This window comes from Sclerotinia sclerotiorum, genomic scaffold (genome assembly GCF_000146945.2).
Source record: "Sclerotinia sclerotiorum 1980 UF-70 scaffold_28 genomic scaffold, whole genome shotgun sequence".
In the NCBI taxonomy this organism is placed as follows: domain Eukaryota; kingdom Fungi; phylum Ascomycota; class Leotiomycetes; order Helotiales; family Sclerotiniaceae; genus Sclerotinia; species Sclerotinia sclerotiorum.
This window is the reverse complement of record NW_001820808.1, coordinates 249,305-264,580: the sequence shown is the minus strand read 5'-3', so window position 1 is coordinate 264,580 and position 15,276 is coordinate 249,305. Positions and strand designations below refer to the sequence as shown.

Genomic DNA, 15,276 nt, shown 5'->3' with positions numbered 1-15,276 from the left:
ATGTTTCGAGATTACAATACTCTAAGCTCAATTTTCCACGGTCACGGAGATTCCACCTTTATGGACTGCCTAATGTAAAATTAATCGAAATTCATGGTAGTAGAAAACGTCTGAAGAATTAACTTAAAATACACCTCATCTCGAATCGAAGTGCTGCTATTTGTCTTGACCTAAGAACGGTTTCTGGGATCATAATCATCATCTGATAGCATCTCGACAGAATCAAATGATTCAGATCATTCCTTCTTCATCTTTACAAGCTTCTCTTTTGACCTGGGCATCAATTTTGAGAGCTGCCTATCAGGACGAGCGCAAATGCGAATAATCTTGGTAGGCGTTTCCTTGCTAATAACTACCTTGTTGCTCACTCCATTTACAATCTCAGCACTTATTACGGCTTTTCTCTTGGCGATCTTGGTGCTTGTTTTGCGCAATCATCATGGGGTTTCTCTAGGTAGTCTTCAAGCATACGAATCTATTCCTGATGCCTGGAGATGGCAGATGCGTTAGTGCTTTGAGGATAGGTTTCTGCTTATACTCGCGTCTAGGGCACTTACTATCCAACATATTGGCTCTGATTTCAAGGTATTAGTGGTATTACGAATTTGTAGAGAGATGTGTAGTTAACGAGAAGACTGTGAGTTGCACGTCATATGAATCGAAATCACATCAAAATTGGTGAATTCCCAGATCCTTGTTTATTTTATTTGTATGAAATGTTGAAATTACTTTATTATTATTATTTCCAATATAGTTTTCTGTCCCACGTATTATACAATTCAATTATAACCTTTAACGCTGTTATATTAAATTTAGCTGGTTTCAAAAATTAAAGAATCAACCCTGTCATACCCACACCGGAGGAATGGCCAGGACAGCATTGGAGGGCCCGAATATGTTCAGTAGTACTCATCCATCGTGGTCACCAGCCCTTCATACAGCTCAGAATCGTACCCGACACATTTGAGGTACTCATATTACAATGAAACCCCCGGAGGATCATCACGATCTTGCTACAAAGTCTATTAGCGAGCTGTTTCGTGTTGTTGGAGAAATACATACTCTTTCAAACGCTGCCATGATTGCTCCTTCCGTGATATCCTGAGCCTCTTCTTTGGTGATGGCCCTGGTTACAGCTTTAATTCCTGTACTTCCCAAGTCATCTTTATCCACATAGCTGTCATTTTCCGCATCCACCATCCGACTGGAACCCTTGGCCATATTTCTCTCAGAACATGAAGGACCAAAGGAGCATTTGAACAATTAGCGGAACCTGCCCCGAGCTTCCGTGCCCAATGACGTTTGACCTGCTCTGGGAGCTCAAGCATTTCATTGTGACCGAGACAATCAGATGGCATGATTTCATATGTTCCATAATATCGCAAATGTGAGGCCCTGATATCACGAATGAAAAGAGGGAAAGTTTGACCCATCTCGATCTCCGGTAAATATGGTGTAATATGAGCACCATGTGCACCAGGAAGACGAGGTAGAAGGGGGTCAAATTCGTGGCTCAACAAAGCGTAAGGACCAATATTATCGAAGATTCCGCTCGAATCAAATGACAGGTACCAATTGTCAGATCTCCCCCAAAAATGTTGCGTAAGAAATCATCGTGAAACTTTGTGTTTGGCTGAAGGGAAGTTGCAAATCTTGTATCACAGGAAATCTTCTCACGATAGTAGGCATTCGCATTCCATTGTGAACAAATAAAGGCACTAAGGTGTCCCTATTCGATATATTAATAAAAGTTAATACAGATATCAGTCACATTTGGTCGCGGATCCCCTTGAAAGTCCATCCCAAGCGGTGCAGGTGCTCGGCGGGAAGATCTGAGTGTTAGATGTCCTTCATGGTTGGCAGTATTTTGTCCTCGCCTGCCATCACTTACCACTTCTGGCGCGGGCGTGCTAAAGAAGCCAGTAGGTCAATCTTGTTTCCACAAGAGTAGTTGACTTACGCATCATAAAGGCCATCCGCGTCATATCGCTCACTTGATCCATGCTCCGATTTCACGGGAGATGATGCATCTTCATCAGTTAGGTCGATAACAGCTTTTCCCACATTTTTGGAATCGTGTGTGTTTGTTTCACTCTTGACACTTGCTTGATTTTCCAATTTCACCACTTGCTCTCGTAATCTGGATAATTCCGCAAGAACAAACTCTATTCCCGGAGGAGTATTGTTATCATGTTGAGAAACTTGACTGACACTTGTAGCATTTCTTCTAGGAGACTTTGCTCCTACTTTCCGTTTTTTCGTCCGGTTCAAAGTGATTTCGGGCATGTTTTGCATGCTGTTGTTTGAGCTGGAGAATGTCAGTTGAATCGAGCACCAAAGGATACCGAGTGGACAGTGAGTTTTGTATTAGTTGATCATGTTAGATTGAGTATGAGTAAAAGCGTCAAATATCAAAGTACTGTGAGGGTAAGACAAATATAAATATCCAATCAATATGAATACAAGTATTTGTAGACTTATTAAATTGATTGATATGAATAAAATAATAAAGTGGTTCCAAGTTATTCCTGGTATACTGCACTGCATAGCTTTAGCACAGACCACCTACACCTTGCTCCCACGTTCCATTCTACGGTACATCTCACACCTCAGAAATAAATATATATCTTCAAACCATGTCTTCTTTTCCCCCCCTCCATTTTTCTCCTCCCTAATCAATGAAATGCCCATCTGCATCGAATGTCGCTATCCGACCACACAGCTCTACACCGAGTATTCAGGCGGATCAACCGGTCATGGGGTACGATTAACCGTGTGTAAGAATTGCGGACGATTTTGCGATAAATATGTTGAACATGATTTTGTTGTATTATTTATTGATTTGGTTTTGATTAAACCACAGGTTTGTTTTCCCATTCAAATCTATTCTATCATAAGCGGGTTTAGCTGATTGTTCGGACGCGCGAAAGGTTTATAGACATTTATTGCATAATACTTTGATGAGAGAACATGATCAATTTGATGTATGATATTACTCCCTCTTCCTATTCCTATTACTATTATCATCTTAAAGATATAATGTATTGACATTCCCAAGCCGTCGATAATTCGTCTTGGTATTCTACTCCTCCTCTTCGATGTCTATCTCACATGGGCACGAATCGAAAAACAAACCACTGCTCCGGTCTCCGCGCCCATTGAAACGGATAATACGAATTTCCTTCGTCTAGCCAAGCAACCTATCGTCTTTCAATATATATTCTTTCTCCTCCTCTGCGCCCTCTCAACACTAAGTTTCCACCTCTCCATCCGGTTCCTTACTTCCTCGCCTTTTTCACCCCTAGTGTTCCTCGGACTTCTCCCAAAATACACACGTCCGAATTCGGTTTCAACGGCTCTACTCGTCTCTTCTTCTACGAAATTATTTCCTATTCTTATGGTTATATGGGAATATGATGTACCAGCTGCGGCGAGAAGTTTGGGATGGGCTGTTGTTGCGAATAATGTGGAGGCACTAAAGATATTACTGGATTGTGGGTATGGAACTGCGGCGATACTTGCGACAGTGGGTGCTATTAGTAGGTGGATGGTTGGAAGGGGAATACTCTGGGCGGTAGGTTTGGATGGGGTTGATACTGTAGGGGATTCAGGGGTAGCGGCGGATGGGAAAGCGCTGTGGGCGATAGTGGAATTAGGTAGGGAATGGGGTGGTAGGTTGGGATTAGGGTAATTGGAAAGTGTTAAGATACCAAGATGAAATGAAGATGAACGCCATATATCAATTATCATGGGTGGTTGAAGTTGGAAGGATTTGACGTAGAATCTCTCCGGAAGAATTGCATCACTACCAAGCACGTCCATTTGTCTTCCGAGAATTTCTTTTTGCTCGGAGCAAATGAAATGCCAGCCCTCAAGTTCATTGCACAAGTATAGGCCTCCACAAACACATTCATGCTCCGGCGACCATATCCTTATTGTAAGCCCAACCTCGAGCGCAGCGAGGACATGGGGGTTTGGGGGCTTGCACCCATGGAAAACAATTGAACAATCAATAAAAATGTCGCTCCGCTGGCTCTCCGGGGGCCACTGCCGTGGAGGCAGACTATTTGGAATCCAGATTCAGAGCCAGAGTGTTAAAAGCTTCCATTACCACAAAAACCCCTATAACTATACACGAGCCTTATTTCATTACTCTATTAGAGTCGAACCCATCCCAAAAACGCCAAATAATACACTTCATTCTTCTTCGTCCTCTCTCTACCATAATATCATCAAGTTTATCCATCCCTAATAACCACTCATATGTCTCGCATATTCCGGTCTCAAGTCTCCTCTTCGGGGCACAATAAGTGGATGCCATTGCGCCAAGAATGTAATCGCTATTATCATCATTAGTATCGATTTTTTACCCTTCCCTCCTATTTTCCAATCTGTGCAGTATGGTTTGATGCGATTGGAGTACGTACCCCACATGATGTAACAACTTGCGAAGGAGAGGATGAGTGAACTGCGCCAGATTCTATATACCAACAAATTAGTCACCGATACCTCGAGGTTTCGCCAGTTTGTATCTCGCCATCGCGAATTTGATATGACAGGATAGAGCGCTATAGATACGTACGTTTGAGTCTCGCCTTTAGGAGAAAGGAACCATGCTATAACAGAGGCGATCGCTGTGATGATGAGGCCGATGATGATGCTCCCGCTATTCAAACCATCGTGTTAGCCATGTTTTTCGCTCTCGCATTGATATGACTGGAATGATTGGAAGACTAGAAATAAGCATACCCGTTTGCCATGGTGATGGTTATGATGGTGAGGTTGTGAGGTCTGAGTTTGGAGATTTGGAAGTTGCTCAAGGCTGTTGTTTTAATTCGAGGTTGGTGATTATTGATGGAGCTTGGTTCAAGGTCACTTCGTGCTAAGGATTTATTAGCTTGGCGCATCAGCACTTTCTTTTCACTACTCTTACATTAATCTACAGAGTACAAAACATTTCATGCGATCAACATACATAACTATCAATTCTTGACCGACTATTTATTATTTATGAACCGGCAGAATTCAACCGTTGTATCCATTTATCTATTTACACTTTTAGTTTTATGATTTCCATGACTTTTTTTATTCCTCAACATCAATATTCCAGTCTAGTTCTCAAATTGAAGGCCAGCTTCCTGTCTAACAGCTCCATAAATGGCACCGATATCACCAGCTTCTCCCCTGTGATTCTTCACTTGCTCCAAATGAGCATCTGCGACTTCAACTACCTTCATTTGAGTACCAGCACTCTTCGCTAATGCCATTGCATGTCTTGCATCCTTTCTGGCCAAGTCAACTGCAAATAATGGTTCTTCCCGTTTATGATAATCGCCCGATAACATTCTGCTCGAATATGCAGAATATGGACCTGGGAATAATGCTTCGATAAATTGATGAAGGTTCTCTGTGCCCAAGCCAGTTTTCTCTGCAAGGACATGACCTTCGGAAAGAACCTCGACCATATTAAGAACAAAGGTATTTCCAATAACCTTCAACAGTGTTGCTTTTCCAACTGGTTGTCCACCGAAATCGATGATGGCTTTGCCCATAACTCCTTTAGTGTAAGGCTTGACCTTGTCTACACTTTCTTTTGGTCCAGCAAGTACGCAAATAAGTTGTCCACTTTCTGCCATGGCCGGAGCACCAAAAACTGGGCATGCAACAAAGCTTCCTCCAGCAACAATAATCTTTTTTGCTAATCCTTCCGTGGTATCTGGATGAACAGTCGAACAATCGACGAAGATTTTTCCAGCCGCACCATTCTTGATACCTGCATCGATTGTCTCATTAATGGCAGTATCGTCTCCTACGCATGTAAAGATGATATCGGATTTGGAAACTAGATCTGCAATAGATGAAGAGACGGTGGATTTGCCTGATGGAAGGGATTCACTGAGATCTTCTGCACGCTTTGTTGTTCGGTTGTAGAGTATGAGGGGTTTATCGAGTTGACCTTTCTCTACGAGGTTCTTGCACATGCCCTATGGGATTTGTTAATTGTGTTCCTTGTGTGCCTTGTGTTCCCATGTTCCTTATGTTGCTCATGTTCCTGCTGCGGGGTAAGTAGCTCAAGAGTGGTTGTGGGAGGCTTACTCTGCCCATGTTTCCAAGACCAATCCATGCTAATTGAAGACCCATCTTGTTCGATGTTTCGGAGATCTGGTGAATATGTTTATTTGAAGGTAGGAAGGTGTGTATTTCTTATTTCAATTATTATTTTGGACGATTGCAAGGTCATTTATGATCTCGACTTGGGACATATGATTACATATATGTCCGTGATATCGGAGTTACAAAATGCAAGTGGGAGTGGGACCTGCGGAATACATCCGATGAGTGGTTGAAGGCTCGAGGAAGGTACCTTCTTCTATTAAAGCCGACAGACATGCTTATTATTATATAGGTAGGTAGGTATTCACCTCATTGTTCAGCCATGCAGGTAACATTTTCTCAAGACTATTGCTACCAACTGTATGTGCTTACTATATACACCCACTCAATTCAAAGTATGGAAATGCTACTTACATATATATTACTTGAGTAGATGCTCGTGTTGACGAAAAAGATCATTTTATGACGTAAGGTCAACATCGAAGTACAGAGTACCTAGTAAGAGTCATTTCCATCTTTTCACGTGTGCACAAGCTTAACCTTATCGCATAGCGTTATCGGGTGAAAAGTGTGGAGTCAAATCTTTCGCACAAGCACATATTACATATTACTGTTAGTAGGTATGATCAATCAATATTCGTACTTTATATATTAAAAATGCCTCTCTCTCTTTGTTGCTACTTACATCAATTTATCTTCACTCGAAAAGCTATGCTTCTGATTCATTGCCCTTCACTTTACTCCCAAATGAATTACTGTGAATAATTTAAATCAACATGCAATATGTTATTGCAAAGTTTCGCCTTGAAAAAGGGCAAAGAAGTGGCTGCTCATAACGTGAGTCAATCCCCATTCTGTGGTGTAATATTGCTAAACTTCTACAAGATTCAATCTTTAACAAAACGTGGGAACTGTCTCACTCAAAACAATGATAAACGGCGCGCATATACTTCTAATCAATCTGCAGCGAGTCGAGTGAGGGAGGAATTGGCAAAGGAAACCTGCGAAAAGCTTTCAACCCAACATCAAGCCAAGAAGAAGGCTAAAGCTATTGATAGAGTAGGTTCATGCCATTGAACCATTCAATTGAGATGCTTACCAACTAGGACTTCTTTCTATCCGTCCTTGGATCCTCTGCAACCAAACGAGAAGCACGTTCTTACATTCAAAACTTCAAGCCACCGAATACTGCTCCTACAAAATCGAAAATTCAAGAATCTACCCAACAAAATTCAACTGAAAATGGGGCCAACTTGGGAAGTATTTATACAGCCACAAGAGCTGTGGCAGAGAGTCCAAAGTTTGTACAACAACCGGTGCTACCAAAACCCGCACCAGAGGGACCGCTATTACATGTTGCCTTGGTCAAAATTAGAGCTCCGCAGCTGCTAGATGATGAAACATTGAGTGGGATTGGGAAAACATTATCAAGATTAAGCAGGCTTGGATTAGTGAGTACTGTTGTGGTGGATGGTGATGATGGAAGCGATACTTTTTTGAGAATTTCCAACTGCGAATGGAGAAATATGGTTAAAGAGCAGGCAGCTCGTGTTGTGGCTGCCATTGATGCGTCGGGAACAGAAGCACGGCTCGTGGATAATGTGATAGGAATCGCAGAGGATGGATCTAATTTCGAACAACGGCCTTATTTGAAAGGTAGGGTACATGTGACACTCCGGGAGCTATTGATGACACCTTTGAGACGAGGAGTACTTCCCATTATCCCTTCAATAGGACATACGGATATCACTCAGACTGTAGTATCAGCTACAGCTAATGATGTTGTCTTGGCTCTCACTCGGGAATTTGCAGGAATATGGTCTTCTGAATCACCGGATGAACATCCTAATGTTGTCAAGGAACGACTACAAGCCCTACGAAGTGAGGTTTCGCTTGATCGTTTGATCTTGGTTGATCCTCTTGGCGGTATCCCGGCGTCTGATAGGAAAAATGGGTACCATGTTTTTTTGAACATGGAACAAGAATATGAATTGGCGAAGCAAGACCTTATAAACCGAGGAGGAATGCATAGTGTAGCGCCTCAGAAACCAACACTACCTGAAGCAAGCGCGAATTTCACCGTTGGCGATCCAATCCTCCTTTCCAGTTTTACCGAAAACAAACCTGGCGAGCTTGATGATTCGCCTCCGCCCCAAAATGGGTCACCTGCAAAGCATGATCCAAGAATGAAATTTCATTTAGAAAACTTGGAGTTAGTTCGGAGTACTCTATCCCTCCTACCGCCCAGTTCTTCCGCTTTGATAACTACACCTCATGAAGCGGCGAATTCGGAAAAACAACCAGAATTTAAGGCCGCGGGAGTTGGCACACGACGACAACGAAATCCACTGATTCACAACCTACTTACAGACAAACCAGCTTTTTCTTCATCACTTCCTGTTGGAAGATTAGGACCAATGGATAAGAACGAACCAATTTCCTCATCAACAAAATTTGCTCCAACCACTTTTGCGAAACATGGCATGCCAGTGACCATTTTTCCAGATCCAAAAACCACTCCTTGGCAACCACCTATCGCTGGTGTCCCTCAGATAAGCTTAACAGATCCTCAAATTGACCTTCCTCGTCTGGTACATTTAATTGAGGATTCTTTCAATAAAAAACTCGATGTCCAGCATTACCTACGACGTGTCAACAATCGTATAGCTGGAGTTATCATTGCTGGTGAATATGAAGGAGGGGCATTGCTCACATGGGAACTTCCACCTGGAGTTCCTGATGGAAGTGAAGAAAGTCGAAAACGGATGGTACCATACCTGGATAAATTTGCTGTTCTAAAGAAAAGCCAAGGATCCGGGGGTGTTGCGGATGTCGTTTTTAAGTCTATGGTTCGAGATTGTTTCCCCGGTGGTGTATGTTGGAGAAGTCGCAAGGTAGGACTTCATATTTTTTCATGTTGTTCATTTTGTATTGACTATATTATAGGATAATCCAGTGAACAAGTGGTATTTTGAGCGCAGTAGAGCTACCTTGAAGCTATCTGATACGAATTGGACAATGTTCTTCACGACACCTGAAGAGAATATGGATCATCAAACTTTTAAAGATTATGAAGCTGTGTGTAAGGTAATTGAACCTTCTTGGGCAGATAAAAAGGGGATTCAGGATTGAGCATGATATCTCAGTTTTGGAGGGCTCTTGGATACATGGAAGTTTGGTACTCAATGAATTATGAGGCCGCAATCGATCAGGTTTCCTCTCAAAGCCACATTTAAGCATCTCTCTTCGGCGGTCACCATAATCGGCAAAGTGTTTGTCTAACTACCATTGCGTTGTGCCAAGTGAAAATACAGGAGTCATTTTGGATATGCAAAGAGAATTCTAAGATGGTTGGCATCATACTTAAACACAATATCCTGTCGTTCTCAGATATTAGGGATGATGTCCTTTGCATACAGTCTTCAAAAACCATTGATACTATCAAGTCAAAGAATTTCAACTCCAGGAAGATTTTGTATTTAAAATGGGGGGAATAAGCACAAAACTTTCATGGCTAACAGGTTGGAAGTTTAGTTTTTTGGAAGAGAGAACGTTGGTGGGTATTATCAGCAGGGAAAGAGGTATATTTCACTGCTTACAAAAATCAATCCATTCGAGGCCACATAAGTTTTGAAAAGCAGTCATCATGTTATATAGTTGCATTTGGAGATACCCTCGAGTATAATTTTACTGTTTGATTGATAACTTGTTCATAGGTGTAGCTGGCCATGAGAATGACACTATAACTATGACTAAACCTTCTTGCCAATAGAAAACATTATGATTAATACGAGATCAAGGAATAGAGGAATTTATGTCCTCGATAGTGAATGATTATCATCGTCTTTTATCTCGCCGTCTTCTTATCAGTTCTCACGTTCTCACGTGAAGATGATTGTAACCTTAGGCAAAATCAAGCTAAGCTATCAATTCCATGTGAACAAGCAACATCAACATTAACATCAACCCCCTCTCTGTTTACCATATCAAAACAAATCCCCTCCGCCGGGTAATACAATTATCCAAAACCCAAGAAGCATCGCATATCTCGACACTATACCATACGATACAGAGATAAATACATGAATATGGATTTCTCCAAATTCCAAGCTTTTGGCAAGAATGTCTCGTAAGTAATTTCCCAAACCCCAACTTCAAGCTACAAATAAGACGGGGAAGGGGAGATGGCATCTTTCCCAATTATTGTAGAGAAACATAAATAACCACTTATAACCACAAAACTAACATGCATCCCCAACCCCAGAGCCACTTTTACTCCCTTCGCAGCGCGCACTCAGCAATATGTTAAAGAGCGTCTCGGCCAATCCGAAGATAAAACTCAGCTCCCGCCTGATTATATAGAGTTGGAGAAGAGGGTTGATGCTTTGAAGAAGGTGCATCAGAAGATGTTGGCTGTGACGGCGACTTTCAATCAGGAGGGGTATGATTATCCGCAGAATTTGAGTGAATCGGTAGGTTTGTTTTTGCTTTTTGGGGGAGGGCAGGGGAAGGTTTGATGCTCGTGGGGGAAATGGGGTAAGAATGAGGATGAGGATAAATAAATGACGCTCCGATGGCTCTCCAAGGGCCACTACCGTGGTGGCTGACTGTTTGGTGCCGGGGAAAGGTATTTTATGTGGGAAATATTTAAGCATAGGGAGTTTTGGGAGCTTGAGAGCTGCCTAGTGGTGGGGGAGCGCGGGGGGAAGCTTTTACATCAACGTTCGAAATCTTCGAGCGCAGCGAGCTATGGGGGTTTGGGGGCTTGCCCCCATTAATTCCTCGAAATTGAAGCCACTAGATACGATAAGTTTGCTAATATTCCATTAAACAATAGTTCAACGATCTTGGTCGCACTGTTTCTGAGAAAGTTCACCTCCTCTCCTCTGCTACATCCCCCGCCGAAGCTCAAGCTGCTCTTACAGCTCCTCCATCTGCAAAACCTCAACCAAAAACCTTTAACCATGCAATCGCTCGTGCATCTTTAGCATCTAGCCAGATCCTTCAACAACAAAATACTTCTGGAAATGAAGATCCTTTAGCTACCGCTCTTGAGAAATACGCTCTTGCAGAGGAACGAGTTGGAGAAGCAAGACTCGCACAAGATAGTCAAATTCAAAGTCGTTTCCTTGCAGGTTGGTCTACAACATTAAATACTAATTTAATGTTTGCGACTCGTGCTAGAAAGAGTGTTGAGAATTCAAGATTATTGCTTGATGCTGCAAAAGCAAAGGCTAAGAGTTCAAAATGGCATTTACCGGGTCAAGCTGCTCCTCAACATGATGGAAATGATGATGAGATGCTGAGTGAAGAAGCTAGAGTTGAGATTGAGCAAGCAGAGGATGAGTTTGTTGGACAAACTGAAGAAGCTGTTGGTGTTATGAAGAATGTATGTTTGGTCTCTGTCGTATATTTTAAGAACAAAACTAACTCACACATTTAGGTCCTCGATACCCCTGAACCCCTCCGAAACCTTGCCGATCTTATTGCTGCCCAACTTGAATTTCATAAGAAGGCATATGAAATTCTTAGTGAACTTGCCCCGGTCATTGATGGTCTTCAAGTTGAACAAGAAGTGAGACGCTCTGAGGCATTTTCCGCCTTATAATGTTATTCTTTCTTTCTTCCCTTTTACTCCTAGAATCCTAGAAGAGTTTTGCAGTTAGAATATGAAATATCACAGTTCAGTTAGCTGATAAAGTGTTTTCTATGTAGGCTAGCTATCGAAAGAATCGTGATGGTGGAAGTGCTTAGAGTCATCAATAAATTGAGATGTGGTGTGTTTGGAGGGAAGTTTCATGGTCGGAGACTAAGGTTTGGGATTGGAAGTGAGGTTGGGTGGTAAAGTGAACTTTATGGAGGTTAGGCTAGGTTCGGGGGTGGAGGAATAGTTTGAAGGATTGATTTTTGCTGCAGAGAGAATTGCGTGGTGGCTTGTTGTCTTGTACGAATTGTATCTTGGCGTGACTTTCGGGAGGAGGGCGTAAGTATTTCTTTTCTCTCTTCTTTGTTTTGAGCAAAAGATAGATACCTAGATAGGTATTTTAGTTAAGCAAGAATGAAGTTTTTATATTTTATGTTGTTTTTTATCGGATTGAATTGAAGGTTGAAGGTGTGAGATTAGAAATTAAGATTATAAAGTTGCAAATCTATGATTCTTAATTCTAGGGATATTCCTGTCGAGTATAGTATAATATAGTATAATATCGTTGCTAGTATGGAGAGCTATAGTGAGAAGGAGGGGTTTTTGTTCCTTGGAAGAAAGGGCCTGGTGTATATTTGAGGTTGATGGTTGATGGTTTGGTGGATGGGGAATTAATGGATTGATGATTTGGAGTTCGGATATTAAGATCTTCCTATCTTCTATCCTCAACTCCCCAAAGTCAAGAACAGAATGCACTAAAGAAATACATGAGAATAATAAGATATATCTGCAGCGCTACTAACGTCTAAGCTATCAAGAATCGGCAATCGGATAGTTTTCAAAAACTAATAGATGTCTCTTATCCACCATTTTTTCTTGGTCGTTGTTAGGCCTAGTATGGCAAGTACGATGATTGTGGGCCTACTATATAATCATGAATCGTAGCACCAATAATAAGATAACCCTCTTCACACCTACAAGAATAACACCTTCATCGTTCACATTAGTTCGGAGCAAATTCGAATTTCAAGGTGGACCGGGATAATTAGTGTACGTCATTGTAGATTGGGAATTTGGAATTCGTTACAATCAAATGGGGATTGATCAATCCACCAGTGGAGAAATAGTATCGTGTTTTGCTTTATCATAACGAACCTTCCTTTTACTTCCACTCAAATTTCATACATCAAATACTCAATATCTGCACAATTCAAAATTCTCATATCATTCATCAATACTTATAGAAGAAGTAAACCAGAATTTCTTACTACCAACGGAGATTCCGCAATATGCAAGTCATGTGCAAATCTAGACTTTCAAAAATCCACTTGGGATTTAACTAGTCAAATTAGTTTGTCCTCATATGCTTGTAACTGACATCATTGACTAAAAAATATTGGTCTTTTTCTAGTGGTTCTTGTTATTACCCCAGATCTACATAGATAGAAAGGATATGATATTCAAAGGTCAAAGAACCTGGGCTTTTTCATCCCTTTTCGTGAAAAATTGTTTCTGGGTGTTGAGGATTTTTATATAGTTCAATTAGTCGTCACATGTAAGGATCTTTCCATCGAATATTATCAAGAAATATACTAATGATACTTTAGTAAAAAGTACTCGACACAAAAGAGGGGGTTTAGTTCCAACTCTAAAGTAACCGAACTCGATATAAGCTTCGTGCTTTACCCCTTTTGGCTTTCATTAAGCGATCTTTATGGGGTAGCGTCAATTGGACTGTGATTTGTGATGCGCGGGGAAGAAATCCAAGGTATTATTTTTTTCTGGTGCTGGATAGTTTAAATGGTCAAAAGTATGTATGAGATGGTGGATTGATGGAAGGAAATATATAAGGAAGTCTTTGGTCCCGTGCTCTTGCACTTTTTTCATGTGTGATAATTTGACCGATCAATTGGAAATTCGAAATAATATCGAGAGTTTGAATGAATGGAGAGTTTACCATTGAATATTTCAAATAATCGCAATTGCACATACTTCGAATTCGGAGATATATCTTCCCTCTTTCATCGATAAAATGTATGTTCCATTACCGGAAAATACCAGTCCCTCGACCGGCCAGATCATCAATCATGTTGGAAATGAAGTCATAAGAATTATGAGCACTATTTTCCCACAAACAACACATCAATACTCAGAAACTAATCTCCATAGTCGCTCTGGGGAAATCACATCAGACGAAAAGATAAATGCTAGTAAAATGTGGTTAATAATCACACCAGTCATCATAATAGGAGTTGCAACTATCCTATCTTTTATTTGCACAATCCATCGGAAGAAAAGAACAGCCGAGGAAAAAATAAACGCCTCCTCATCTCCCCGAAGATCACTATCACTATCACGATCACGAACAAACGATACTAGAAATCCCCGACCATATTCTTCACATAAACCGAATTCGGGTCGACCAACTGGTGAGATGGGTGCAGCGAGAGCGGCATTAGGGGCGACGATTCATCCACCTACACCTCTACCTCTACCTCCACAGATGGAACAAGCACCTATAATACATGGACGACCAACGGGTCAAATGGGTGCCGCGAGAGCGGCACTGGGTGCTACGATCGAGCCTGGAGTTACCGGACTCGGGATTCAAAATGTTCCCATACAATGGGATTCAGGATGTGTGGTTACGCGGCCCGAAGCAGCAAGAATAAATACCGTAACTCAAGAACCCGGATCTGTGTATTCACTACGAGCTAGACCTGGTGAGAATACGACACAGATGATGCAAAGAGTCGATGAGGAATTAAGATTCCATCAAGCTGTTTCTCGGTATCCTATCTTTGCGGATTCTGTACCTAGTACTGCGTTGCCTGTTCTACGGGAATCTAGAAGAGAAACTCGGGAAAGGCGGGAAAATCGTCAGATGACTTTAGATGAGGAGGTAAATCGACAGGTAGCTTCCTTTCCTATTTTCCAGCAAAATTCAAGAAATGGATATCAGCATGTTATTCCTACGGGAAATAATGGAGAGGAATATAGAGAAGTGACAACAAATACAAATACAACAAGAGATGGTGATGATGACGAATTATGGAGAGAGGTAGCCACACTTCCTCTATTTCAAAATACACCTACTTATCGCTCGACGCCGACGAGGAGACCTGATCCGCTAACTCCGAGGTTTGTGACGCCGCCGCCGGCGTATGAGTATGCGCCTGCTTATGGGGAGGATGATGGGATTGGTGCTCGAGATGGGTATGCGTCAGGGTTAGGGTTAGGAAGTCAAGGTAGAAATGGAGGTTTTGGGGATAATGGTGGAGTTGGTCCTGCTGCTTTACCTCCGGCTTATGTTAGGTATGAGGGAAGGAGGTGAATTTTTGGAGTTTGGAGTTTGGAATTTGGAATTGGATTTTGGGTATTAGGGAGGTTTTGGTTTGGTTTTGGTTTAGGGGGGATTGGGAATCTGGTGGGGGTATTGGGATAGATGGGGACATTGGATAGATTAGAGTATTGGGCAGACAGATGTATTCAGGTACATAGGGATGTCTAGTAGAACA

At 41.7% G+C, this 15,276-nt stretch overlaps 8 protein-coding genes across 8 annotated transcripts; 4 read left to right on the top strand and 4 right to left on the bottom strand.

Moving 5' to 3' along the window:
• Positions 1 to 236: 236 nt before the first annotated feature.
• Positions 237 to 1,221, bottom strand: SS1G_13996 (predicted protein; the record flags this gene model as incomplete). Its single annotated transcript, XM_001585086.1, has 4 exons — positions 237 to 413; positions 472 to 574; positions 982 to 1,013; positions 1,063 to 1,221. 4 exons carry the CDS (start codon positions 1,219 to 1,221, stop codon positions 237 to 239), a joined length of 471 nt encoding a protein of 156 aa, XP_001585136.1.
• Positions 1,222 to 1,578: 357 nt separating this feature from the next.
• On the bottom strand, positions 1,579 to 2,286 carry SS1G_13995 (predicted protein; the record flags this gene model as incomplete). Its single annotated transcript, XM_001585085.1, has 2 exons — positions 1,579 to 1,729; positions 1,961 to 2,286. The coding sequence occupies 2 exons, from the start codon at positions 2,284 to 2,286 to the stop codon at positions 1,579 to 1,581; spliced, it is 477 nt and encodes a 158-aa protein (XP_001585135.1).
• Positions 2,287 to 2,960: 674 nt separating this feature from the next.
• On the top strand, positions 2,961 to 3,691 carry SS1G_13994 (hypothetical protein; the record flags this gene model as incomplete). Its single annotated transcript, XM_001585084.1, has 2 exons — positions 2,961 to 2,984; positions 3,059 to 3,691. The coding sequence occupies 2 exons, from the start codon at positions 2,961 to 2,963 to the stop codon at positions 3,689 to 3,691; spliced, it is 657 nt and encodes a 218-aa protein (XP_001585134.1).
• A 557-nt stretch (positions 3,692 to 4,248) lies between these two features.
• SS1G_13993 (predicted protein) lies at positions 4,249 to 4,760 on the bottom strand (the record flags this gene model as incomplete). Its single annotated transcript, XM_001585083.1, has 4 exons — positions 4,249 to 4,340; positions 4,428 to 4,480; positions 4,583 to 4,666; positions 4,750 to 4,760. 4 exons carry the CDS (start codon positions 4,758 to 4,760, stop codon positions 4,249 to 4,251), a joined length of 240 nt encoding a protein of 79 aa, XP_001585133.1.
• Positions 4,761 to 5,111: 351 nt separating this feature from the next.
• SS1G_13992 (hypothetical protein) lies at positions 5,112 to 6,141 on the bottom strand (the record flags this gene model as incomplete). Its single annotated transcript, XM_001585082.1, has 2 exons — positions 5,112 to 5,984; positions 6,097 to 6,141. The coding sequence occupies 2 exons, from the start codon at positions 6,139 to 6,141 to the stop codon at positions 5,112 to 5,114; spliced, it is 918 nt and encodes a 305-aa protein (XP_001585132.1).
• Positions 6,142 to 6,771: 630 nt separating this feature from the next.
• On the top strand, positions 6,772 to 9,948 carry SS1G_13991 (hypothetical protein; the record flags this gene model as incomplete). Its single annotated transcript, XM_001585081.1, has 6 exons — positions 6,772 to 6,787; positions 7,082 to 7,173; positions 7,221 to 8,987; positions 9,061 to 9,201; positions 9,649 to 9,695; positions 9,921 to 9,948. The coding sequence occupies 6 exons, from the start codon at positions 6,772 to 6,774 to the stop codon at positions 9,946 to 9,948; spliced, it is 2,091 nt and encodes a 696-aa protein (XP_001585131.1).
• Positions 9,949 to 10,202: 254 nt separating this feature from the next.
• On the top strand, positions 10,203 to 11,868 carry SS1G_13990 (hypothetical protein; the record flags this gene model as incomplete). The annotated part of the gene is made up of 5 exons (XM_001585080.1): positions 10,203 to 10,243; positions 10,379 to 10,586; positions 10,952 to 11,503; positions 11,558 to 11,689; positions 11,830 to 11,868. 5 exons carry the CDS (start codon positions 10,203 to 10,205, stop codon positions 11,866 to 11,868), a joined length of 972 nt encoding a protein of 323 aa, XP_001585130.1.
• Positions 11,869 to 13,973: 2,105 nt separating this feature from the next.
• Positions 13,974 to 15,092, top strand: SS1G_13989 (predicted protein; the record flags this gene model as incomplete). Its single annotated transcript, XM_001585079.1, has 1 exon — positions 13,974 to 15,092. One exon carries the CDS (start codon positions 13,974 to 13,976, stop codon positions 15,090 to 15,092), a length of 1,119 nt encoding a protein of 372 aa, XP_001585129.1.
• Positions 15,093 to 15,276: the final 184 nt, after the last annotated feature.